The 27,499-nt window shown below is 45.3% G+C and overlaps 1 protein-coding gene across 1 annotated transcript; it reads right to left on the bottom strand.

Annotated features, from left to right (window-relative positions):
- Window positions 1-5,601: 5,601 nt before the first annotated feature.
- Window positions 5,602-26,499, bottom strand: LOC140399537 (uncharacterized). Its single transcript, XM_072489077.1, has 6 exons — window positions 26,469-26,499; window positions 14,660-14,695; window positions 13,875-14,165; window positions 9,143-9,433; window positions 6,542-6,649; window positions 5,602-5,711 (listed from the first exon to the last, which is right to left on the bottom strand). Exons 1-6 carry the CDS (start codon window positions 26,497-26,499, stop codon window positions 5,602-5,604), a joined length of 867 nt encoding a protein of 288 aa, XP_072345178.1.
- Between the last annotated feature and the right edge of the window lie 1,000 nt (window positions 26,500-27,499).

Raw genomic sequence — 27,499 nt, 5'->3', positions numbered from 1 at the left:
CTTACCAAACATAAGCAGGAGGAGACCATTTGGCCTTCGAGCCTGCCCTGCCATTCATTACGATCATGGTGGACCATCAGGTTCAGTATCCTGATCCCACCTTCCCGGCATATCCCCTGAGCCCTTCAGCCCCAAGATGTATATCTTACTCATTTTTGAATACAGTACGAAGTCTTACAACACCAGGTTAAAGTCCAACAGGTTTTTTACGATGTCATTAGCTTTCGGAGCGCTGCTCCTTCCTCAGGTGAATGAAGAGGTATCATATGGTTATCATATGATACAGCTTCATTCACCTGAGGAAGGAGCAGCGCTCCGAAAGCAAGTGACATCGAAACAAACCTGTTGGACTTTAACCTGGTGTTGTAAGACTTGGTACTGTGCTCACCCCAGTCCAGCGCCGGCATCTCCATATCATTTTTGAATATACACGACGTTTTGGCCACAACTAATTTCGGCGGTAGTGCATTCCACAGGTTCACCACTCTCCTCACCTCAGTCCTCAACGGTTTATTTCTTATCCAGAATCTATGAGCTCCTCGTTCTGGACTCCCCCACCATCAGGGACATGTTTTCGGAATCTGCCCTGTCTCATCCTGTTAGAATTTTATCAGTGACCTGCAGATCATCTCTCACTCTTCCAAACTCCAATAAATGTAATGGTAACTGTCTTAGTTCCACCTCATATGCCCCAGTATCGCAGGAATCAGCCTGGTAAACCAACGCTGCACTCCCTCCATAGCAAGAACATCCTGCCTCAGAAAAGGAAACAAATACTGCACACAGTACTCCAGATGTGGACTCACCACATGCCATGTATAATTGTAGTAAAACATCCCTAGTCCTATACTGAAGTCTTCTAGCTATGACGGCCAAAATATCATTGGTCTTCTCTCCTGCCTGCTGTACCTGCGCGCTTACCTTTCACGACTGCTGCACTCGCACATCAGGTCTCGCTGAGTTCCCACCTCTCCCAACTTGAATCCTTTCAGATTACAGACTGCTTTACTATTTTTTGCGACCGAAGCGGATAATCCCACATTGTGACTGGAAGCACAAATTATATCTGCCTCCTGTGATATGGCAAGCCCTGCTTCTATCCCATGGTGTGTTCAAAGGAACCGATTATCCGATCGGGTATGTGGTTGGAAATCAAATCAAAGTCCAGCCGTTTTGCATTCCAGTTCCTGAAAATTTCTCCTTAGTGATGGGGAAGATACTGAGAGACAGGCTATATGAACATTTGGAAGAAAATTGACGGGTTGTGACAGACAAAATGGTTTTCTACGAGGAAGGTCATGACTCACCAAGTTGCTTGAGTTTTTTGAAGAGAGAACAAAGAAGATCGATGAAGAAGTGCTGTGGATGTTGCTTATAAGGACTTCTGTAGGGCGTTTATCAAGGTCCCACATGGCAGACGGGGATTAAAACTAATATCACATGCGATTCCGGGTGGACTGGCTCACTGAATACAGAAATGACTTGGTTATTGAAGACATGATGTGGAGATGCCGGCGTTGGACTGGGGTGAGCACAGTAAGAAGTCTTACAACACCCGGTTAAAGTCCAACAGGTTTGTTTCGATGTCACGAGCTTTCGGAGCGCTGCTCCTTCCTCAGGTGAAGCGGCAGCGCTCCGAAAGCTAGTGACATCGAAACAAACCTGTTGGACTTTAACCTGGTGTTGTGAGACGTCTTACTTGGTTATTGAAGACAGAGAGTAGCAGCGGAAGGGTGTTTAGTTTTGAAAATGGAGATCTAGCTACTGGTAGAACACTTAGGAACATTAACATCCAGAGGGATCTGGGCGTGCAGGTCCACAGTTCCCTAAATACTGTAACACAGGTGCCCAATGTGATTAAGAGTAGACATGACACGCTTGCCTTCATCAGTAAGCGCATTGAGTACTGGAGTTGAAGAATCATGTTGCAGCTATATAAAACCTTGGTTAGGCCGCATTTTGAGTGGACTATGCAATTCTGGTCGCCACACTACCAGAAGGACGTGGAGGCTTTAGAGAGGGGGAAGAAGATATTTACGAGGATGTTGCCTGGTATGGAGGGCATTAGCTATGAGGAGAGGTTAAATAAACTCGTTTTATTCTCACTAGGACGACGGAGGTTGAGCGGCGACCTGATAGGGGTCTGCGCAATTATGAGGGACATCTACAGAGTGGATAGTCAGAGGTTTTTTCCTTGGGTAGAGGGGACAATTACTGGGGGAGCATAGGTTTAAGTTTCGAGGGGCAACGTTTAGAGGAGATGTACGAGGCAAGTGTTTTACACAGAGGGTAATCGGTGTCTGGAACTGGCTGCCAGAGGAGGTGGAGGAAGCAGGGACGATAGTGACGTTTAAGGGACATTTTGACAAACACGTGAATACGACGTGAATAGAGGGAGACGGACCCCGAAAATGCAGAAGGTTTTAGTTTAGCCGGGCACCATGGTCGGCACAGACTTGGAGTGCTGAAGGGCCTGTTCCTGTGCTGTAAATTTCTTTCTTCTTTGTTCTAAATCCTATGATGACCGAACGCTATAAATGTTAGAACCTGTATAGAACCTTAGTTAGGTCACACTTGGAGTATAGTGTTCAATTCTGGTCGCCACACTACCAGAATGATGTGGAGGCTTTAGAGAGGGTGCAGAAGAGATTTACCAGAATGTTGCCTGGTATGGAGGGCATTAGCTATGAGGAGCGGTTGAATAAACTCGGTTTGTTCTCACTGGAACGAAGGAGGTTGAGGGGGACCTGATAGAGGTATACAAAATTATGAGGGGCATAGACAGAGTGGATAGTCAGAGGCTTTTCCCCAGGGTAGAGGGGTCAATTACTAGGGGGCATAGGTTTAAGGTGAGAGGGGCAAGGTTTAGAGTAGATCTGCGAGGCAAGATTTTTACGCAGAGGGTAGTGGGTGCCTGGAACTCGCTACCGAAGGAGGTGGTGGAAGCAGGGACGATAGTGACATTTAAGGGGCATCTTGACAAATACATGAGTAGGATGGGAATAGAGGGATTCGGACCCAGGAAGTGTAGAAGATTGTAGTTTAGTCGGGCAGCATGGTCGGCACGGGCTTGGAGGGCCGAAGGGCCTGTTCCTGTGCTGTACATTTCTTTGTTCTTTGTTCGCTCAACTCACCGTCCTGCTCTGACGTCCACATGTCCGTGATGGGCCTGCCGCAATGTTCCAGTGAACCCCAGCGCAACTGGAGGAACAGCACCTCACCTTCCGATTAGGTAATTTACAGCCTTCCGGAATTAATAATCAATTCAAGAACATTAGACTGTGAACTCTCTCCTCCACCATCACCCATTTTTATTTCAATCAATTTATTTTCATTTGTTCCATTGATCTGTTCCCCATCCCGCGACCCCACTTGAGCTATTTGTTCCTCGTTGCCCTCAACACAGTGCTGACCTTTGTTCCTCCATTCACACATTCTAATCTCTTTTTGTTCCACTATCAGCATCCTTGTTTGCCATAATCACCACATTAATATTCATTTCGTCTTTCTGTGCAAGACATCTTAGACAATCTCACCCTACTCCTGGCCCTCCCTCCAGCTCCACCGCTTCACGCCCCCCCCCCCCCCACACACACACACACATACACGCGCAGAACAGTATAAATCTGACCTATTTCCATTTCCCTCCAGCTTTGTAAAGGCGTCATGCAGACGGGAACATTTAACTTCCTTCGCTCTCCACAGATGCAATCAGAGATTCTGAGTTTGCCCAGTATTTTATGTTTTTCTGCCTTTAAAACATTTTTCGTCACAGGAATTCCCCAAAAACGTCTAAAATAAATTCTTGATCATGAAAACTAGCGACTAGCATCGATTCTGCACTCACACGTGCCATCATCTTCTTGATACCTTCGAGTTCCACCTCCTTTGGCTGGAGCACTATAAAATATGGAAAACGGCAGTATGTTATTTTGAATGAAGGCCAAACTAAATTTACTTTTTAAAATACACCAAGTTTCGGAACGATTCACCTGCATAACGCAGGTAATTATTGTGCAACTCGATATATTGAATAAATGTGCCATTATCAACATTCAATGCAGCAGATTATAGTCTCACCTCTCATTGAGTTGACTTCCTGTTCGCCCTGTTGTGAAAACAGATGGTGAAACATGTCAAAAAGGTCGTCGGTTTTCCTCGAAATTGTCCTCCCCATGCCTGAAGACGCAAGCTTCATACTGGACATACGTTGTGTGTGAAACTCAGCCGAGCAAGCTACGTAACAGTGAAACTGCGCATGTTTAAGTGAAGGAAGGACCTGCCGAGTCTAGTTGGGATTCAATTTGGCCCAATATCATGTGGCGGCCTCCTTTGAATTTTGGGCAGCCATTTGACAGCTCGCAGAGCTTTGTTTTCCTATGTTTGAAACGGAAAGGAACTTGGCCTGTTTAGTAAAAGGTGGCAAATTCGACAATACAAACTTAGAAAAAATAAAATTCCTCTCGATCGTTTCAAATTGTATGTATAAATCAATGGACCCGGTTGGATTCTGACCTTGGGTTCCTGTCTTTCTGGAGTTTGCACTTTTTCTCTGCTCCGCCGCGACCTCCGTATACCACACTCAGTCTCGGTGTATTGGCATTGCTGAATACAGTTAGTGTCAAAACATGTGGAAAGGTCCTGACAATATTGACCATTAACATCCTAAGAAGTACCGATGAGGTTGATTGGCCATGTTAATTTGTCCCTTAGTGCCCGAGCATGTGCAGGTGCGGTGTATTGGTCATGATAAATTCTCCTCAGTGTCCAAATGTGTGCAGGTTAGGTGCATTGGCCATGCAAATCTACCGCATAGTGTTCAAATGTTAGATTGGTCTACGGGGATGGGGAGGGTAGTGGGATTGGGCGGCATGCTAATTTCGATGGGACGAAAGGCCTCCTTCAACAATGTATGCACTATATGGATCTCAGGAATTCTCCCATTTTATAAATACGTTTATCTTAAGGCTGATGGACATATCTATATTGTTTGCTTAGCTCGTATTTTGACTTTCCTTCAGAACGAACAGTTACTTTTGCCTGCCTCCTCACATATTGAACTATTTTGTCAATCGAAATTAACCTTCGGAAATTTTGCCACTGGGAAATACAACACTTATTTTCTGTGAAGGATGACCATAGGCACATGGAACAGGGATGCGCGTGCAGAACATTAAAGGAATCCGCCTCCATGGGCATCCATCAGGTTAGATGATGTGACCATGCAAAAATTGCCCCCTGGTGTCCAGTGATATGGTTAGATGGATTTGCAAAGCTATATTGTCCCTTTGTATCCAAAGCTATGCAGGTTAGGTGGATTCTCCACAATAAAAAAATGTCCTTTAGTGTCGAAAGATGTGCCGGTTAGGTGGGTTATATTTTTTTTAATGTTGCTCATTGTCCAAAGATGTGCTGATTAGGTGGATTGATCATGCTAGTTTGCCTCTTGCTGATCAACGATGTGCAGGTTAAATGTGTCCCCTGAGTTTCCAAAGGTCTGTTGGTTAGGTTGATTGGCCATGCTAAATTCGCGCCTTAGTGTCCAGAGCTATCCTCACTATAGCGATTCTCTGGTTCAATATATAGAACTGTTTTGCAAAATTACTCACGACGCTTGATGATGACGCCAGCAATGAGCGCCGCAATCAGTAAAACGATGATGAAGGCAGCACACACTGGGCCAATGGCCAACGACATGTTATTCTGTTCAACTAATAAGTGATAAAATGGGAAATCAGTGTAAGAATTTTTCGGGGGCGGGGGAGGGAATGTCAACACTTCTGGCAGAGACCATTATGATAATGCATGTATCTTTCGATACCTCCGCCACGATAGAGTTTTTCGGTTCATGTATCATTATGTAAAAAGAGATTGCAAGATGTCACGCTTGATAGGCAATTTATTCTGCTGATTTCAATGGCAGCCATTAACTGCTGTGCCCTCTGAAGGTGGACAAATGTATTTCCAATAAAAGCCTTCCCAGAGCTACAAATATCACTACTCACCATTCCCTGCCAATTACATAAACTCGTTTCTCAGTCAATTTTTGCAGTGTTATTAGCAAATGTTTATCCTTCGCCATCAACTGATGAATTTTATTTCTAATTCAGTTCAATCAAATAATGGCAGTTTGATACAGATGCCTGAGGCATCTTCCCACCAAACATACCTTCGCATGGTTTGGCTGCCTAACCTTAAATCCAAGGGCTTGTGATAAACAAACATACACCACAGACTGATGTTCGATACAACTGTTTACAGCACATTTGTTGAAAAACCATACGAACTATTGGTACATCCTGCAAACTATCAAACAGAAACTCATTACCTACTTAGAAACGTAGAAATGGTATGCGGCCATATATATATTGTCTCAATTGAACGGATTCGGAACACTGTGTGTAAAGGACGATCACTGCAAGCACGTCCTTGCTCAGTTCCGTTGTGGTCAGCGATAAAAGAAACAAGGGGCCAATCTAATACCAACTCAAGCCGCCCCCCCCCCCACCCCCACATACACACAAACATTTCTGCCAACTACATAGCCGCATTTCTAATCCATCATACTTGATATCCTTTGCAACGGGCTTGTTCATTTTGCAAACAGAGCTTTTCATTGGCCGCATTTGGAGTCCCAGTTCAGGATTCTCTTAAATTTAACAAAGAACAAGAATAAAGAACAAGGAAAATAACAGCACACGAACAGGCCCTTCGGCCCTTCGACCATGCTGCCCGTCTGAACTAAATCTCCCTCCCGTTCCGGGGACCATATCCCTCTATTCCCATCCTATACATGTATTTGTCGAGATGGCCTTGACTGTCACTATCGTTCCTGCTTCGACTACGTCCTCGGGCAGCGGGTTCCTGGCTTCCACCACTCTCAATGTAAAAAGTTTCCCTCGCACATCTCCTTAAACGTTGCCCCTCACACCTAATCCCTAGTAATTGACTCTTCCACCCTGGGAAAAAATCTTCCGACTAATCACTCTGCCCATGCCCCTCAAAGTCTTGTCGACTTCTATCAGATCGCCTCTCAACCCCCGTCATTGCAGTGAGAACGAAACAGATGTTTCCAACCTCTCCTCATACCTAATGCACTACATAACATGGAGCTTCATATCGCAGTTAGGATGTCAAATATAATGCCAACATTCATGTCGAGAGGGCTGGAATACAACAGCAGGAATGTACGGCTGACGCTCTGTACGGGTGTGCCCATACCCTATTTGGAATATTATGAGCAGTTATGGGCTCGGAACCTGAAGAAGGATGTGTTGTCCTTGGTGAAGGTACAGAGGAGCTTCACAAGAAGGCGGAATGAAGGTCTTGTCATACGAAGAACGGCTGAGGATTTTGAGGCTTTACTCCACTGAATTTGGAAGGTTGTGGGGGTATCTCATTGAGACTTACAGCTTACTGAGAGGCCTGGATAGAGTGGACGTGTAGAGGATGTTTCCACTATTCGGAGCGACTAGAACCCGAGGGCAAGCATCAGAATGAAGGAACTATCCGTTAAACCATAAATGTGGAGGATCTACCAGTTTAATTTGGATAAATGTGAAGTTATTCACTTTGGTCGGAAAACAAAAAGGCAGATTACGACCTGAACGGTTGTTAGATTGGTCTGCGGGGATGGGAGAGGGGAGTATGCTGCGGGAATTGGGTGTCCATGTGCACCAGTCGCTGAAAAGCATGCTGGTGCAGCAGACGTCAAATAATCCAAATTGCATGTTGGCTTGAAATGACAGGTTTCGAGCACGGTAACAGGGATGTGTTGCTGCAATTATACAGGGCCTTGGTGACGTCACAACTAGAATATTTTGTGCATTTTTGTTCTCCTTCTCTGCAGAAGGATGTTCTTGCTCTCGAGGGAGTGCAGCGAAGCTTTGCCAGACTGATTCCTGGGTTGGCGGGACTAATGTTTGAGGAGAGAATGACCAGGTTGGGATTGTTCTCGCTAGAGTTCAGAAGAATGAGGGGTGATCTTACAGAGACTTATAAAATTCAAACAGGACTAGATAGGGTAGATGCTGATGGAAGTTGCCCATGTTGGATGTTTCCAGAACCAGGGTCACAGTCTTAGGATTGAGAGAAGAGCATTTAGGACAGAATTGAGGAGACATTGCTAAACACAAACAGCAGTGAGCCTGTGGAATTCATTACCACAGAGAGTAGTTGAGGATAATATATTTAAAATATTCCATACGCGGCTAGATATGGCACTTGAGGCGAATGGGATCAAAGGCTCTGGGGAGAAAGTAGGATCAGACTATTGAGTTTGATGATCAGCATGATCGTGACGAATGGCGGAGCAGGCTCGAACGCCGAATGGCTTCCTCCTGCTCATATCGTTCATGTCTCTGTGAATTTATTCAGCTAGCGCGCGGTGAAACTTTACAACTCATTGTCGCAGAAGGCTGTGGAGGTCAACTCACCGAGTGGCTTTGAGACAGCGATAGATAGGTTACTTGATTATTAAGATGTGGAGATGCCGGCGTTGGACTGGGGTGAGCACAGTACGAAGTCTTACAACACCAGGTTAAAGTCCAACAGGTTTGTTTCAAACACTGGCTTTCAGAGCGCAGCTTCTTCACCAGGTGAATGAAGTGGTGACTTCCACGAACTCATATATAGACAAAGTCAATGGTGCAAGATGCTATATTGAATGCGAGTTTTGGCAGGTAATTATGTCTTTACAGGTTCAGACGTTGCGACTGGAGAGAGGGATAATCACATGTTAAAGAGTTGTGAATTGTCTCAAGCCAGGACTGTTGGTAGGATTTCGCAAGCCCAGCCCAGATGGTGGGGTGTGAATGTAATGCGACATGAATCCAAGGTCCCGGTTGAGGCCGCACTCATGTGTGCGGAACTTGGCTATAAGTTTCTGCTCGGCGATTCTGCGTTGTCGCGTGTCCTGAAGAACGCTTTCCCGAAGATCAGTGGCTTTCAAAGTATCGTCTTGCATCTTTGACTTTGTCTATATATATGTTTCTGCAATCAGCCTCTTCTTACAATAAGTATCTCATATATGTTCAAATTAATGGGAACATTCTGTTAACTTCTATTATCTTCTGTTAACAGAATGCCGACAACGAGTAAAATATTGAGATACAAAAAATACCGCTTGTTTGTTGATCCTTACCTTTCTCGGTAACCTCCACAGATTTGCTGAACGGGGACAGCTTCCAATGTCCCAAAACAAATGTTTGGTAACGGCAACTATAATTTCCTAAAGAATCCAGATCCGTGACATTTATAGCAAATGTCAGCTTTTTCTGACCATCGCTCACTTCGAGAGTTTGTACATGTTGTTCGCTGGGAATTCTGTGCAAGTAAAATATTCCCCCGGCAAACCGAATGTCACCTTCGCAGGAAATAAGGACAGTGTCACTGTTTGATCGGCGTTTGCTGATGGTTGGCGGCGAAACTTTGTCTGTAACAAAGCAGAGACAAGAAGTTGAGATGCACAACAAATAGCGTTTGATTTTAGTCAAATTTCGGAACATCAAATCAAAATGTGATTACGAGGGTCTATAAAGCAATCCAGGCTATGCAGCTCCCACCGGATCCGGTATGTTTACAGTGTTTGTTCCCAAGAATCGCACGTCAATGCAATGTGAGGGTTAAGAACGGGCATATCACGTATGAACAGAGAGCGTATTTACATTTCACACCCAGAAATCCCCAGTTAATTAAGTTGTTTTACGGGGCAATTAGCGACACTGCTTAAGACTGATGAAAGCGTTACTATCTCCCATACGGCAACAAGGTCACCAAGACCCGAAAGAAGCGAGAAACACATTTTAGAGTTAAATAGAAGTTACACTTAAATAAAAGAACGGATTCTCTTCACAAGGAGCAGCAGGAAGAAACACCAGCCCTGCAGTGACACTCCCTAAAACCGTTCCTGGACAATGTTTGAGGCTTGTTGAACTCACTCCGCCTACCAGACGCACACTGTAGTCCCATTCTTAATGCCCCGGATGTTATCTCATTCTTTGTTCGTGCCGACCGCGCACGCGAAAATTTGGCAGACACCCTAAGATTAGTGTTTTCACTGAAAGAATGGAATGGAGAGATGAATCAAACAAAATAATTTCATGCCCAACCTTCCCCTTTGGTGGAAAACTGGCCGAAGAGTCCATTAATATCTCATGATAGACGAGAACCCAGGCTGGAGAAGATTTCCAACTCAACATTAGAACATAGAACATATAACATAGAGCACACCGTGCAGAAGGAGGCCATTCGGCGCATCGAGTATGACCGACCCATTTAAGCCCTCTTCCGCCCTATCCCTGTAACCCAATAACCCCTCCTAACCTTTATGATCATGAAGGGCAATCTATCATTGCCAAGCCACTTAACCTGCACATCTTTGGACTGTGGTAGGAAACCAGAGCACCCGGAGGAAACCCACGCAGACATGGGAAGAGCGTGCAGATTCAGCGCAGACAGTGAGCCAGAGGGGAATCGAACCTGGGGCCCTGGCGCTGTGAAGCCACAGTGCTATCCACTTGTGCTACCGTGCATCCATTAGTAAGTTTTATGGACAGTTGATGAGATTCGTATCCTCCTGCATCAAATCTTCGCCGCGGACCTGACAATAAACTAGACTGCCATGAACCACTTTTTTACTTTTCCTTATGTCAATCCTTAAATACATTTTTACGGTTCATTTTTATATCGTAGTCTTGTTGTCTATAGGTCGCCGTTTTCGCCCCTGTATCTGATCGGTCCAGTAAATATTTGCTGTTCCCCAAATTGGTCCCAGGTTCTAACGTGCCCCAAATGGGCAGGCACCTGGTAGATGAAACTCAATGCAGTGAAATGTGAGGTCATGCATTTTGATAGAAGAAACTTGGGGAGGCAATCTCGGTTCAATGGCTGAGCATTGAGGAGACTCCAGGAGCACGTGGACCATGGGGGTCACGTGCATAATTCTCTGAAGGTGGCCAGGCAAGTTGAAACAGTTGTTAAGAAGAGGATCCCTAGTATACAAAGCGAGTCATTGAGATACACGCCAGGAGGTGCGACACCCCTACACATCTTTGGTCAGACCACATTTGGGACTCTGTTTAGGGCACCTTATTTCAGGAAGGATGTTAAAGCCCTGGAGAGAGTTCAGATGAGGGTTCCTAGAATGATAGCAGGAATGAGGAATTTTAGATACAAGGAAAGAATAGAGAAATGGGAATTGTTCTCCTTGGATCCGAGAAGATTGAGAGGTGACCTAATTGATGTGTTCAATATTCTGAACATTTTGTCAGAGTGAAGAGGGATATTCTGTTTCCAGTAGATGGTATGTCAACGACGAGGGGATCACAATTTCAAGATGGTCATCAAGAGGGCTCGGAGTGAAATGAGCAGAAATGTTTTTACTCAGGGAATTGTTGGGTTTGGAATGCGCTGCCTGGAAGAGTGGTGGATGTGGATTCCATCGGAGGTATCAAAAGAGAGCTGGATACATATTAAAAAGGATTAATTCAGAGTGCCGCAGAAATAGGGATGGAGAATGGGACAAGTTGGGTAGTTCCATCGGGAGCCGGTGCAGACACGATGCGGCAAATCGCCGCCTTCTGTGCAGCAAACAACAAAACACACGAATTGACGAAGAATTCTACAGTCTATATTTCATTTTGATGTTCACCTTTGCTTCCTTAGTTAACCACGGAGGATGCACACTTTGCGAATCGTCATTGCTCATTGGGATACATCTTACGGAAAGTTAATAAGTTCCCTGTAAACGTCAGACACAACACCTGTATTCTCCTAACTTTTGTGATCGACATGTTGTCAAATAATAAAAACAATGGAATGGAACGTGCCTGCTGGTAAGCACCCTATTGCGTACCACTGGAGTTCAGAAACAATACGGCAAAGAAGGTGGCCACGTCGCCACAGTCCCGATGACCATCGGCTGTTACCTCTTTGAATGTGAGTGTTGAATGGTGGTGATTTCACCTGAGGATGATCACAGCTCAGGCAAGTTTGAGAAGCCAAGGCCTTCATAGATAACCTATTGGAAATCTTTTGGAAACCTTTGGACCTTCACAAATAACCGTTTTGAAATGTCTTGGAAAGAATATGGTCGATGAAAAAATGTGTGTACTGGTGGAGGTAGTTGGAACACGATTTTACCATTGTGACAAATCCATGTGCCCAATATAATATTTGTCGTCGAATCAATGAAGGTATTTATTGAAGGAATCCCTTCAACATCCCACTCTACTTCATGCAAATATACTGAGGCAGAATTAGCGGCAGCGATGGTAACAAGTAAATCAATCATAATGATATTGATAACTGTACATTTTAGAATTTACGAAAGTAGCATTTGGGTTTGCTGGAATCATGGACCCCAAGTTGTGCCATGTCTTTGATAAGGTGTGGCCGAGACAAATATATTTGGGTTGACGTTGTAATCTGTTGTGCTGCAACAGTTGCATTATTTTGGATCACCGACCCCTGAACTATCCTATTCCCTCATCTCGTTCGCCTTTGAACTGACTCAGAACGGTAAAACAGGACAAGGCTTTCGGAAGAGGTATGATATGATATAATGATAAAGAACTGTTAGACAATTGGGGTCGCCATGGCGGCACACTAGTTGGCACAGTGGGTCAGCGCTGCCTCTTAGCTCATGGGATCCGTGTTCAATTACAGACTTTGGGTCACTGACTGTGTGGTGTTTGCACTTTCTCCCGTGTCTGCGTAGGTTTCATTCGGATGCTCCGAACTCCTCCCCTCAACTACCCTAACAGTCAACTAGAAAATCAGATAGGAACCGGAGAACATTGGGCTGTATTCCCCACCGGCAAGATGCTTCGTTTTGCCTGCAGCACCGGGGTTTCCCGACGGCGTGGGTTTGCCCTTCAATGGGAAACCCTATTGACCAACCGGCGTAACGGATTACCCGACGCAGAGTGACCTCTCCCATCCGCTGCCAATCGCTTGTCAGTCGATTTTGAGATCACCCTTTTTGTATCCACTCCAGCAATTTTAAAGTTCGTTTTGTTTTCAACCGTGCCTCTAATTCACCACAACATAGTTTAAGTTAAAATTTTCAGACAGGGAAATGTGGAAAACCTTTCCAGCAGAGGTATAACTGGTGTAAACTTATACATTTGGCAACGATCTAAAAACGTGTTGTCAAGGTTTTTATGGTCTCAGAGAATCATAGATTTTACAGTGCTGAAGGACGCCATTCGGTCCAGAGAGTCTGCACCGACCCTTGTAAAGAGCACACTACCTAACCTCACAACTCCGCCTTGTCCACTGAACCCAGGAACCCCACCTAACCTTTGTGGACACGAAGGGCAATTTAGCATGGCCAATGCACCTAACCTGCACATCTTTGGACTGTGGGAGGAAACCGGAGCACCCGGAGGAAACCCATTCTTCAATTTAATCCGTAGGAGCCGATTCTGCGTTCAAAGGGACACATTGCTTCAAACACTCCGCTGCGAATTTCATTGCCAGCAGGAGGTGCGCACCTCAGCAGTTAGCCGAGAGTGCTGAACGGGACAGATCCTGGCAATCTGCTGACACTGTTTCTCGCTGCTTGTAATGCAATGCAGAACAATTAGGCAGATGGAGTATTGTTCCCCCGAGAAATAATACTGATTATTCAATTTTAAAAACGAGCATTTGATGAGGAATCTGAACGTTTACTTCCTTGTTGGCCGACAAGAGACCGACATTAGCCTGGAAAAATGTAACAAAAATATTTGAAGTGGCTAGCTTGGCAGACCAATGTCCAAAGGCCAAAGTGAATCCCATTGATATTCGCTTTGGGGGAAACCGATCTGATACTTTCAGAGCAATCGGCAGTTGATGTAATGACACAGGCGGACTCAGGTTTGGTATCTTACCTCCAATGTGTATCTGAACGGGATCGCTCTCATCTGAATGTATCCATCCGTTCTTCTTCCAAGTCTGACATCGGCAAATATACTTTCCTGCCCTGCCTACAGAGAAGGAATGATCTAAATATGTCTTGCATTGTATTTTCTTAAAGTCCTTATGATCAACATCTTGCCCATTGTGAAAATATTCGATCCGTGTGGCAGGACAGTCGCACCGGCAACTCAAAGTTATTTTCTCTCCGGTAATAAACTTCCGAAAAGCTGGATCCACAGTCACGACTGGTTTCCGTAAACGATCTGGAATAAAAACAAAACGCATTTAAAACAATGTATGTGCAGAAACTAATGTCTGCAGATCGCATTAACCGACTTCCACAATCACAGTAGCGAGATGCGATTCCTCAATGAAATAACATAGAAGTCGATATTTAGCAGGTTCGGTGTTTAATGTTCCAATAAATCTAGTGCGCCGAAATAAACGTGCATTTTAAAATCAATTGTACCCACATGCGGAATGGTTCTTTGAAGATTCAGAGAACAGAGTGTGCCAGTGTAACTGCTGTAATGTTAAACCTCACAGCCCCCACACGGTGACTGGTGGGAATTGTGCCGAATACAATTGACAAACTTTTGAGAAGCCGTGATTGCCATTCCAAAAATTAAAGGTGATTGGTTGGGAGAAGTAGAAACATAAGAGAACAAAGGTGCAGAGTAAAGTCCGCATCAGACATTCTGTGTAAACCTGATCCACATGATTGAAAATCAATTCCTTTTATGCTCGTGTTACTCACCTGCTTCGACATCCCCGACCAGCTCACCGACTTCAACTGTAAAAAGCAGAGTTACACAATTACGGGAAAAATAATGAAATTGAATAAAACGTTCCTGAACATATTCCAATTAGAACAAGTCTCTGATACCGGAGAATAAAATATACAGTTATCAACAGATAGGCAACATGGGTGTGATGAATGGATATATAATACAGAGTTATGGATAGAGAGACAATATAGAATGCGGAATACAGGGTTAACGGTAGGGTTCTTGGGAATGTGGAGGCGCAGAGAGGTCTTGGGATCTATGTTCATAGATCTTTGAAAGTTTCCACTCAAGTAGATAGAGCTGTGAAGAAGGCCTATGGTGGGCTGGCGTTCATTAGCAGAGTGATTGAATTTAAGAGCCGCGAGGTGATGATGCAGCTGTACAAATCCTTGGTAAGGCCACATTTGGAGTACTGTGTGCAGTTCTGTTCGCCTCATTTTAGAAAGGATGTGGAATCTTTGGAAACGGTGTAAATGAGATTTGCCATGATGTTGCCTGGAATGGAGAGTAGGTCTTACGAGAAAAGGTTGAGGGTGCTCGGCCTTTTCTCATTAGAACGGAAGAGGATGAGGGGCGACTTGATAGAAGTTTATGAACTGATCAGGGGAATAGATAGAGTAGACTGTCAGAGACTTTTCCCCCGGGTAGAACAAACCATTACAAGGGACATAAATTTAAGGTGAATGGTGGAAGATAGAGGGGGGATGTCAGAGGTAGGTTCTTTACCCAGAGAGTAGTGGCGGCATGGAATGCACTGCCTGTGGAAGTAGTTGAGTCGGAAACATTAGGGACCTTAAAGCGGCTATTGGGTAGGTACATGGATTACGGTAGAGTGATGGGGTGTAGATTAATTTCTTCTTAATCTCGGACAAAAGTTCGGCGCAACATAGTCGGCATAAGGGCCTGTTCTGTACTGTATTTTTCTATGTTCTATGTTCTGTAGAGTTATGGATAGAGAAACAATATAATGTTATGGATAGTGAGACAATGTAAAGTAATGGATAGAGAGATAATATGAAGTTATGAATAGAGAGACAATACGAAGTTCTCGACGGAGAGACAATATGAAGGTATGGATAGAGAAACAATATAAAGTTATGGATAGAGATACACAATTTAATGTTATGGATAGAGAGACAATATAGAGTCATGGATAGAGAAACAATATAAAGTTATGGATAGAGCGACAATATAAAGTTATGGATAGAGAGACAATATGAAGTGAAGGATAGAGAGACAATATAATGTTCTGGACAGAGAGACAATATGAAGTTATGGATAGAGAGGCAATATAAAGTTATGGATAGAGAGACACAATATAATGCTATAGATAGAGAGACAATATAGAGTTATGGATAGAGAGACAATATGAAGTTATGGATAGCGAGACAGTATAAAGTTATGGATCGAGAGACAATATACATTTATGGATAGAGAGACAATATAGAATGCTGGCTAGGGAGGTGCGGTTAGGGAGGGCAGAGGTTATTGGAGTGAGGCGTCCTGTGGGGGAGGTCCAGGGTACTGGAATCAGGTGTGGTGGCGTGTGGTGTGGGGAGAGGCAAAGGGTGCTGTCGTGAGGGATATGTGTCGGAGGCGGGGTCTTGGATTGAGGTGGGGAGGCGTGACGGGGAAGCAGAACGTGTATGGGTGAGGTGGGGGAGTCACAGCGAATTGCAATGAGCTAGGGTGTGATGGTGAAGCGGAGGGTAAATGGGTGACGCGGGGTGAGTTGGACGGCAAAGGGTGTTGGAGTAAGGTGGGGTGCGAAAGAGAGCGTTGGAGTAAGGTAGGGTGAGAAAGAGTGCGTTGGAGTATGGTGGATGTGCTGAGGGGAGGCAGAGGGTATTGGAGTCAGGTAGTGTGAGAAAGAGGGCTTTGAGTAAGGTGGGTGTGCTGAGGGGAGACAGAGGGTGTTGGAATGAGTTGAAGTATGGGGAGGCAGAGGGTGTAGAGAGGAAGCAGAGTATAGTGTGCGAAGGCACGGTGTGTGGTGAAGTGAGTGATGGAGGCAGAGGGTGTTGGGGTGAGGCGGGGTGGAACGGAGAGGGACATGGCATTCTGGCAAGGGCGATGCCATTCAGAAATAACGTTTTAAAAGTAAAATTTCTGTCTGGACAACGGGTGGCATAATGGTTTGAAAGTTGTGCACCTCGTGATCCACAGATTTTCAAGTTGAGCAGGAAAAGGTGGATGAGACATAACGCGAGTGAAACAGGTTGCGAGGATAGATAGGGCCCGGTGGCAACTGTGTTGCTATTCTCTCTCCTTGCCTCACAACAGGGTGGGTCAGGGTCCATTGAAAGAGGTGTGTGGAGGTTCTAACTGAGAGAAACGGAGAAAGTCCACAATGACCCCCAATCCACCTCCCTCCCCTCTCTCATGCTATGGAACGTGTTACTGCAACATGTGGCAAGCCTTGGCTGACCGAATATCCTTCATCCAATCATCGTTCATATCGACGGAGCCTCTGGTGAGGTCCCCAAGAAAATGCATTCTCCTTATTTTCCTTATCTCTATTGGCGACAGTAGCATAGCACTCAGTATTGAGGGATTACTCTGTTGAACAGTTCATTGACCACTTGAATTCGCCACAGACGCGTAGATGTTCGGAGTGGTCGTCAGGTAAAACACAAGGAAACACGACTAATCGAACACCAATTTGGTGCATGAACATATTGTACAGCAAGCTTCTGGGTGGGTGTATCTGACACTCCCTTCAAATGTTTCTCTGAATAATATTTACTCGTCCCATCCCTGATGAGATCTGCCTCTCAGGGGCTGTTTAGCACAGGTCTAAATCAATGGCTTCGAAAGCAGACCAAGGTATGCCAGCAGCACGGTTCAATTCCCGGACCAGCCTCCCCGAACAGGCGCCGGTATGTGGCGACTCGGTCTTTTCACAGTAACTTCATTTGAAGCCTACTTGTGACAATAAGTCGTTTTAATTTCATTTCAATTAGCGCTCATTGTACCATGGGACAGATATACTTCCGTTTGCTACTTGCTCAAGAACGAGCAACAGCTCCGTATATGATTACGAGCGAAATAAGACGATTTCGGATTGTAACACGTTTAGATAACACATCCCGCACAGTGCTGCGTACTCAGGTTCCATTCCAAACATGGACTGTTTGGGTCAAGTTTGCACGGTCTCCCCGTGTCTGCGTGGGTTTTATTCTGATGCTCCGGGTTCCACCCACTTCCAAAGATGTGGGGCGTAGGTTGATTGGCCAATGCGGATGGCAAAAAGATCTGCACGGTTGCTGGACTGGCCATGTTAAATTTGTCGCTCAGTGTCCACAGATTTGCATGTTAAGTGAGTTGGCCGTGATAACTTCTTCTTTCATGTCTAAAGATGTGGCGATTAGGTGGATTGGCCATGCTAAATTCCACCTTGGTGTTCAAAATGTTATGTGGTGTTACGGATAAATGGTGTGGTCCTCGGGAGGGTGCTATGTCGGAGGGTCGTGCAGACATGATGAGCCAATCATTCTGGTGCACTTCCTTCTGCACTGTAGGAACTCTGTGATTTCTATAATATTCCCAGCCAGTTCAGTATTTCGGAATTGAAACTAGAATTGAAAATTCACTCAGCAGTGGAAGTGAATTCTGTCGGTCGACGAATAGTCCTAATTATTTCAGCCAATTGCTTCATCCATAAATGGAACGCACGAGAGGAAGGCTGAGATCAATAACGCTTTGATCTCACCCTCTCTTTTTACCGAAAAACAGACAATCTCAGAACCCATTTCTGTCCTGTTTCTCATCCCTGGAGTTGCCTTGACCCTAGTCCAACAGATTAATTTGCCAGACAGAACATGTTGTTTTCTCATATATGTTCCTGATGCCCCGGAACAGTGCATTTGATCCTCCAATGCTGCGCCGATCACGATGCCTATCTAAACTAAAACCTGCTGCAATTCAGAGGTACCTTGCCATCTAGCCCCATCCTTTTTGTTTATTTTTCAAGATGCCTATTAAACGTTCACCACGTCATCGGGCACCGCATTCCAGGCACTCACCACACTCTTAAAAAAACCTTGATCACACATCTACTCTAAACTTTCCTATTCACACCTTAAACGTCTGCTGCCTCGTTCTTGACTTTTCCACCCAAAGAAAAAGCACATGACTATCCACTCTGTCCATGCCACTTGCAATTTTGTAGATTTCTATCAGGTTGCCCCTCAACCTCTGTCGTTCCAGTGAAAACAACCCGAGTTGACCCTACCTCTCCTCACAGCTGACACGCTCCAGACCATGCAACATCCTGGTACATCTCCTCTGTATCCTCTCCTGCTGATAAGCATAGGAAGGGGTGTTGGATACCAACCATTCCTCAAGAAGAGCCATGGAACAGCAGGAAGGATTAGGATTGATAGCTACATCCCTGATATTGGATATCAAAAAATCAAGATGCTCTGAGTGCCTTTGTTGTGATCTTATTGCTTAATTAAGCATGCATCTTATCTGTTAATTGTGCTCATATAATGTGCATGATGTACCCTTAATCGATAGTCACGATTGGACATAGATAACCAGTAAGGAATTACTTGTGTGTGCTAATTTCTTGTCATGGAACATGAAAGCGGTTCAGAGGCTGGTGTGGAAGAAATGGATTTGAATTCATGGGACATTGGCAGCAGTACTGGAGATGAGAGGACCTGTTCTGTTGGGACGGTCTTCATCTGAATCATGCTGGGACCAGAGTCCTGGCGAACCGTATAACTAGGGCTGTAGATAGGGTTTAAACTTAATAGTGGGGGAAGGCGGGTTCAATTTCATGGAGAATTGGAAAAGCAAAGTTATATGAGGGGGTAGAAGGGCAGGTTAATTATACGGACGTTCAACTAGTTAAATGAACCGAGGCTCAGGAGAGTTTAGTTAAGTTTCCCGAACACGTAATAGACCAGAGATTATAGAAAGTGGCAGAAAGCTAACCTCAGGAAGAGCAAAAAAGGTGACAAGTGTGAGAAGGGTGGTCAAAGGTGTGAGAAGCTATCAATCCTAATCCTTCCTGCTGTTCCATGGCTCTTCTTGAGGAATGGTTGGTATCCAACACCCCTTCCTATGCTTATCAGCAGGAGAGGATACAGAGGAGATGTACCAGGATGTTGCATGGTCTGGAGCGTGTCAGCTGTGAGGAGAGGTAGGGTCAACTCGGGTTGTTTTCACTGGAACGACAGAGGTTGAGGGGCAACCTGATAGAAAGGTGGTCAATGCAGCATTGAGGCCGTTGTGCGTAAATGCGTGCAGCATACGAAACAAGGAAAATGAGCTTGTCACGCGCATTGACATTGGCCGGTACGATGCTGTGGGCATCACAGAGACGGGGTTGCAAGGGGATCAAGGCTGGGATCTAAAGGATATGGATCCTATCGAAAGGACAGGTGGATGGGCAAATGGTTGAATTGTTCGTAAGGAATGAAGATAAATCGAAAGCAAGAAGCGATGTAGGATAAGAATGCATAGAAACTCTGCGGGATTGAGGAATTACAAAGGTAAAAAGGTCCTGATGGGAGTTATGTACAGTTCCCCGAGCAGTGATCAGAATGTGGGACAGAAAGTAAATCAGGAGATCGAAAAGGCAATATGATATGAATCACGGGGTACTTCAATATGCGAGTGTATTTTGAAAATCATGTTGGTAATGGGTCCCAAGAAAAGGAATTTGTGGAATGTCGAGAACATGCTTTTTTGGAGCAACTTGTGACAGAGCCAATTCTGGATTTGGTGATGTGTAATGAGGCAGACTTGATTCGGGAAGTTAAGGCGAAGGTACCCTGAGGGAGAAGTGACCACATATGAAGTAATTTTCCCTGGAGTTTGAGAGGGAGAAGCTGCAATCAGATGTAACGATTTCCCAATCAAATAAGGGTAACGACAAAGACATGAGGGAGGAATTGGCCAGAGTTGAGGCTCTACAGAAATTCATTCCAAGGAGAAGTAAACCTGCTCAGGGGAGGGCGAGGCACCCGTGGCAGACGAGGCATTCAGGGACATAATTAAAGCGAAAGAAAAAGCACAGAAAGTGGCGAGGATTAGTGAGAAGCCAGAGGATTGTCAGCCTTTAAAAGCTAGCAGAGGACAACTAAAAAAGCAAAAGGTGAGAGAAGATGAAATATATGTGCAAGCTAGCTACTGATATAAACACGATAGCTAGGATTGTTTTTCAATATAGAACATAGAACTGTACAGCCCAGTACAGGGTTTTCGGCCCACGATGTTGTGCCGAACTAGTCTGAAACTAAGGTCAAATCAACCTACTCCCAATCATTCTAGTGCACTCCAAAGGCCTATCCAATAACCGCTTGAAAGCTCCTGAAGTGTCCGACTCCACTACCATATCTGGGAATGCGTTCCAAGCCCCAGCCACACTCTGAGTAAAGAAGATACCTCTGAAATTCCTCCTATATCTTCCACCATGAACCTGAAAGTTATGCCCCCTTGTAACAGCTATAATCCACCGAGGACAAAGTCGCAGAACGTCCACTCTATGTATCCCTCTCATCGCCTCATACATCTCAATTAAGTCACCTCTCATCCTCCTTCTCTCCCATGAGAAAAACCCTCGCACCTTCAACCTTTCCTCATAAGACCTACCCTCCAATCCCGGCAGCATCCTGGTAAATCTCCTTTGCACCCTTTCCACTGCTTCCACATCCTTCCTATAATGATGTGACCAGAATTGCACACAATACTCCAAATGTGGTCTAACCAACGTCTTGCACAGTTGCAGGATAACCTCGCTGCTGTAAAACTCAATCCCCCCCCCCCCCCCCGTTAATAAATGCTAACACACTATAGGCTTTCTTCACGGGTCTATCCACTTGGGTGGCAACTTTCAGAGATCTATGGACATGAATTGCGAGATCTCTCTGCTCCTCTACATTCTACAGAAACCTGTGTGAACCCTGTAATCCACATTCAAATTTATCCTACCAAAATAAATCATCTCATATTTATCAGGGTTAAACTCGATCTGCCGCTTTTCAGCACATCTCTGCATCCGAGCAATGTCTCTTTGCAGCCTACAACAGCCCTCGACATTATCCACTACTCCACTAATCTTGGTGTCATCAGCAAATTTACTAACCCAACCTTCAACTCCATCATCCAATTCATTGATAAAAATCATAAATCGCAGAATACCCAGCACTGATCCCTGTGGTACACAGCTGGTGACTGGGCTCCAGGATGAAAATGTACCGTCTACTACCACCCTCTGTCTTCTATGTGATAGCCAGTTACTGATTCAATCGGCCAAATTTCCCTCTATGCCATGCCTCCTTACTTTCTGCATGAGCCGACCATGGGGCACCTTATCAAACGACTTACAAAAATCCAAGCATCGACGTCAACTGCTCTACCTTCATCTATGTACACAGTTTCCTTCTCAAAGAATACAATCAAACTTGTGAGGCAAGACGTACCCCTCACAAATCCATGCTGACTATCCTGGATTACGCTGTATCTTTCCAAATGATCTTGAACGCTATCTCTGAGAACCCTTTCCAATAATTTACCTTTGACCGAAGTGAGACTAACCGGCCTATAATTCCCAGGGTTATACCTATTCCCTTTCTTGAACGAGGAGACAGCAGTCGCCTCTCTCCAGTCTCATGGCACAATTCCTGTAGTGAGGAATTCACTATTCCTGACAGTGAGGACATAACGATCAAAGCCAAAGGCTCTGCAATCTCATCCCTCGCCTTCCAAAGAATCCAAGGGTATATCCCATCAGGCCCAGGGGTCTTATCTATCCTCAGGCTTCTCAACATTTCTGACACATCTTCCTTCCGAATACCTACGTCCTCCAGCCTGGCTGCCTGTATCGCAATATCCTCCTCAACAACATGGCCCCTCTCCTTTGTGAACACTGAAGAAAAGTATTCATTTAGGGCCTCTCCTGTATCTTCAGACTCCATGCACACGTTCCCACTTTTGTCCGTGACCGGCCCTAACATCACCTTGGTCCTGCGGCAAGTACTTCTCATGCCCCCTCCTAGCTCCCGTAAGCCCTTTCTTGAGCTCCTTCCTAGCTATCTTGTATCCCTCGAGTGAACTAACTGAACCTTGTTTTCTCATCCTTACGTCCTTCTTCCTCTTGACAAGACATTCAACCTCTTTTGTAAACCATGGATCCCTCACTCGACCATTTCCTCCCTGCCTGACAGGGACATACATATCAAGGACACGCATTATTTGCTCCTGACAGGTGGTATATGACATGAATAAGTGTGCAAGTATGCAGTTGGGTAGGAAATGAACAGAAAGGCAGAGCAAGTGCCAGGCAACATACATTTCCTTCAAATAAGGACCTAACACCTGCCCCCAGTGACTGTACCGGTTCACGAACAGCATCACCTTCTGAAGGGCAACGGGGCATTGGTGGGTGCAGTCCGCATTTGGCAACGAAAATGCCATTGTGCCCTTTAATTTACGAGGATTTGAGGACAGGAATGAAGATGCCTTGCTGCAATGCGATACAGACGTGTTGAGTCTGCATCGGGAGTATTGTGCACAGTGTTTGTCTCCGTTCCTAAGGAACTTCAGATGTGCCTTAAAGCATACACCAAGTTAATTCCAGGGATGGCGGAACTCGCCAGTGAGGAGCGATTGAGGTAACTGAGCCTGTTACCTCTACTATTTCGAAGCAAAGATGTAATTGGGACTTACAAAACTATTACAGGGCAGGACAGATTTTATAATCCCTTCCCCACACGCCCCACATCCTGCCATGGCTGTTGAATCTACAATCAAGAATCACAGACTCAGAATAAGGAGCAGTCTGAAATTATCATAGATTATCATAGAATTTACAATGCAGAAGGAGGCCATTGGCCCATCGAATCTGCACCGGCTCTTGCAAATTCTGATGAGGGATGTTGGGGGACTTAAGATTAGAGCTTCCTAATCATGCCCCCAACAGTAAAGACAAAATTGCTAAATGAACAGCAAACAGCAGTAGCCCCGCGTACGTGCCAAATGGAACTCTCGCGGAAACCATTGCCCATTCACACACATAAAATCATCTAACCAATACCTTTGCCTCCTGATCGATTGGCTCAAAGACCTATTTTTCCATATCCTCTGTCTCCCTGTATAACGATTTGTGTAAAAAGTCAGCTTGTGACTTTTATTGCCCTTTGACCTCCTCAGATGCAGAGCGAACAACTTCCCCAGAGAACAATAATTGGATGGATCCAATATTTTGGACAGCAAGTTGCTCGGTAACGACGGGAAACAAAATAGAGAAGTAGGTGATGCAGAGACACTTTGCAGTTCAGGAAGCATCTGTAGGCAGACTACAAAATTACTGTATTTCTCGCTGAATTCAATCATATCCGGAGAATGGAAGATATAAACAACTCCTAATATAGAACCATAGAATCCCGACAGCGCAGGAGGAGGCACTTCGGCCCAGCTCGACTAACACCGACCGTTACAAATACCCTCCCAGGCCCAGTCCACCGCCCTATAATTCCCACGCAACCCCCATAACCCTTCCTAACCTGCAAGATAAGGGGCAAGTTAGCATAGCCAATCCACCAAACCTTCACATCTTCCGACTGTAGAAGGAAACCCGAGCACCCGGAGGAAACCCAAGCAGACCACTGTGCCACCATGCCATAAAGTATATATGAGTTCGGAGAATTAATGTTCTGTTTGGTAATTGTCTCACTTAGCCTCCCTGATCATTACCACCTTCCTTGCTCCGTCCATCTCTCTTCGCCCCCTCCCACCTGCTTGTTCTCTTCCAAAATACGTGTTCGTTCATTCGAAGCAACTGAGTAATTTTATCTCCTGGTGTCAAATTGGACATGTCTGTGTTAGTACACTTCCCATAGGTCCCATCCTCTCAAATCACCAGCTACGGATTTAGATCCACACCGTGCCCCAACATGCTGTGGCAACGCCTGCCTCCTATATCAGTCCCTCTTGCTCAACATTGTCCATTTCCATTTGGTAATGAATGGTGTCACAGGTACTATCGAACAGTACAGTTTATCCTCACTGTTTTTATTAATCGTCTTTCACGCCTGACCTCATCTGAGCTGAATATAATTCATCGTCTCCAGACGTCAATGTTAACTCCGTCTCCAAACTTTCTTTTATCATCATTTCTAGTTTGCAGTGAGTTCGGCAGAATCATAGAATCCCTGCGCTGCAGAAGGCCATTCGGTTCATCTGCAATTCAATCTCTGGAATTCAACCTCCTCAGTCCCAATCCCTACTCCCTGCCCCCATTACCCTATCTAACCTTCGGACAATAAGGGGCAATTTAGCAGGACCCGGTCTGCACATTTCTGGACTCTAAATGTATCCTTGAGATATTTTGTTTCTATTTTCATTTCAGGGGTGGCATGTGGCACAGTGGTTAGCATGGCTGCCTCACACTGTCAGGCACCCGGATTCAATTTCAGCCTCGGGTCACTGTTTGTGTGGACTCTGCACGTTCTCCCCGTGACTGCGTGGGTTTCCTCCGGGTGCTCCGGTTTCCTCCCACAGTCCAAAGATTTGCAGGGTAGGTGCTATGGCCAAGCTAAAGTGTGCCTTATTGTCGAAAAATGTGCAGGTTGGGTGGATTGGCGAGTGTAGAATTACCCCTTAGTGTTCAGGGACGTGCAGGGCAGATAACAGCTAGAGGACGGGGGAATAGGTTTGGGTTTGGGTAGGGCGCAGTTTCAGAGGGTCGGTGCAGACTGGATGGGATAAATGGCCTCCTTCTATTCTGTTGGAATGTTACGTTTCTATTCTCTGGATCTACATTCCCAATTTAATCCATTCAGCCCGTCTCTTATAAAGTATGTTGAGGTTTCAGAAGCGGGACACATCGTCCTCCCGTTTTCCACTTTCAGATACCCAAACTCAAATATTCAAATTCCTAGGGGGACACATCACCAAAAACCTGTCCTAGTATTGCCACGTCGATGCTACCACCAAGAAAGCACAACTGCGCCTATACTTCCTCAGGAAACTAAGGACATTTGGCGTGTCCACATTAACTCTTACCAACATTTACAGATGCATCATAGAAAGCATCCTATCGGGCTGCATCACAGCCTGTTATGGCAACTGCTCGGCCGAGGACCGCAAGAAACGTCAGAGAAGCGTGAACACCGCCCAGTCCATCACACTAACCTGCCTCCCACCCAGTGACACCATGTACACCTCCCGATGCGTGGGGAAAGAGGGCAGTAGAATCAACGATCCCTCCCACCTGACTTACTCACTTTTCCAACTTCTTCCATCGGACAGGAGATACAGAAGTCTGAGAACACGCACGAACAGACTCGAAATCAGCTTCTAACTCGCCGTTACCAGACTCCTAAATGACCCTCTTATGGTCTGACCTCATTAACACCACACCCTGTATGCTTCACCCGATGCCGGTGTTATGTAGTTCCATTGTGTACCTTGTGTTGTCCTACTATGTATTTTCCTTTATTTCCTTTTCTCTTCATGTACTTAATGATCTGTTGAGCTGCTCTTAGGAAAATAGTTTTGACTGTACCTCGGTGCACGTGACAATAAACAAATCCAAATCCAATGCAAACAACTCATTCCATTAAGGCTTTTCCTTTTTTTGCAAATTCCTTCGATTTCAAAAATGCAAATCATATAAATTCGAGTCTCAATATGTAAAGTGTTCATATTGCTGGCTACACACTGCACCTCCATTTCCTCAGTTTCAGCACTTTGTTATTTACATGTTGAACCTCTTTTCCTCAATGCAGCTAATTCAGGAATAATCTAGGAAGCCATACTCACGGATCCAAAGCAGAACTGACAAAGTAAACATTTTGCTTTTCCCAAGGAGATTCGTATCAATGTTCAGAAAGGCCAAAATAGATGTTCACCTTCTTCCTTGTCCTTGTGACTGGGCTGGAGATAAGGGAAGTACACAGTTTGTTGGTTCAGTAACACATCTTACAACACAGGATGTTACTAACTGCAGAACGGTAAACATGAGTCAAGCTACCAGGAAAGGACTGAAGAACCTGAATTGTCAGCGCCTCAATGTTACAAAATATGTGTTCCTCATGATATATATTTCAGTTGATGGCATTGCATACAAATGAGATCGAGGTGTCTGACAATCAGTGTCTTTGAGCATTGCTATGGAATTGTAATTCAACGTGCCATGTTGGAGACTCAATGGTGGCCACAGGAATTCCCATCTCTTCCCCTTCAAGTAATCTCCTGCAACTACTGAATTCCTCGCCTGGTGCCGCTTTCGTCTGTGAGGCCATTCCCATCGATAGTATCTGTGCAATCTCAGGCAAGCGACCACTCGGAAGCCTATTTGGCTGGAGAAACGTTCAGTTTTATTTTGGTTACTATACATCCCTCCCATTCCCCAATGGGTCTCCCGCGCCCAGCCCACATGGGCCGGGTTATTTATATTCCAGATGTCCCAGGAAACTGTTATTAGATCTCCCCCCCCCTAACAGCTGGGTCGCTGTGATCCAGTTAACGCCACAGGGACCCAGACGTCACAGAGTTATGGGACTCTTGTAGGATAACAACCACGTCCATCACGTCGTCAATTTCGACAGAAGGCGCGAAATTCATTGCTACCTTTGACAAGTGCTCCAGGCCCGAAGGGGTGAAATGGACCCGGAAGCGTCGTTTCTGGGTGATTCGTCAGCCTTTATTTCAGCGATCACTCCTGAACCTGCGGCGATGTCTGTGGGCAGAAACGTCAATGTCCGACTCCTGGTCAAAGTGGTCCAAATCCCATATTGCAGAGTCCCAAAGTGCGGTCGCATTGCTGGGTGCCACCGGCAATCGCTCCTGAG

The sequence above is a fragment of the Scyliorhinus torazame genome, chromosome 23 (assembly GCF_047496885.1).
Source record: "Scyliorhinus torazame isolate Kashiwa2021f chromosome 23, sScyTor2.1, whole genome shotgun sequence".
Taxonomy (NCBI): Eukaryota; Metazoa; Chordata; class Chondrichthyes; order Carcharhiniformes; family Scyliorhinidae; genus Scyliorhinus; species Scyliorhinus torazame.
The sequence above is the reverse complement of the archived record's forward strand: the minus strand, read 5'-3'. Positions and strand labels throughout refer to the sequence as shown.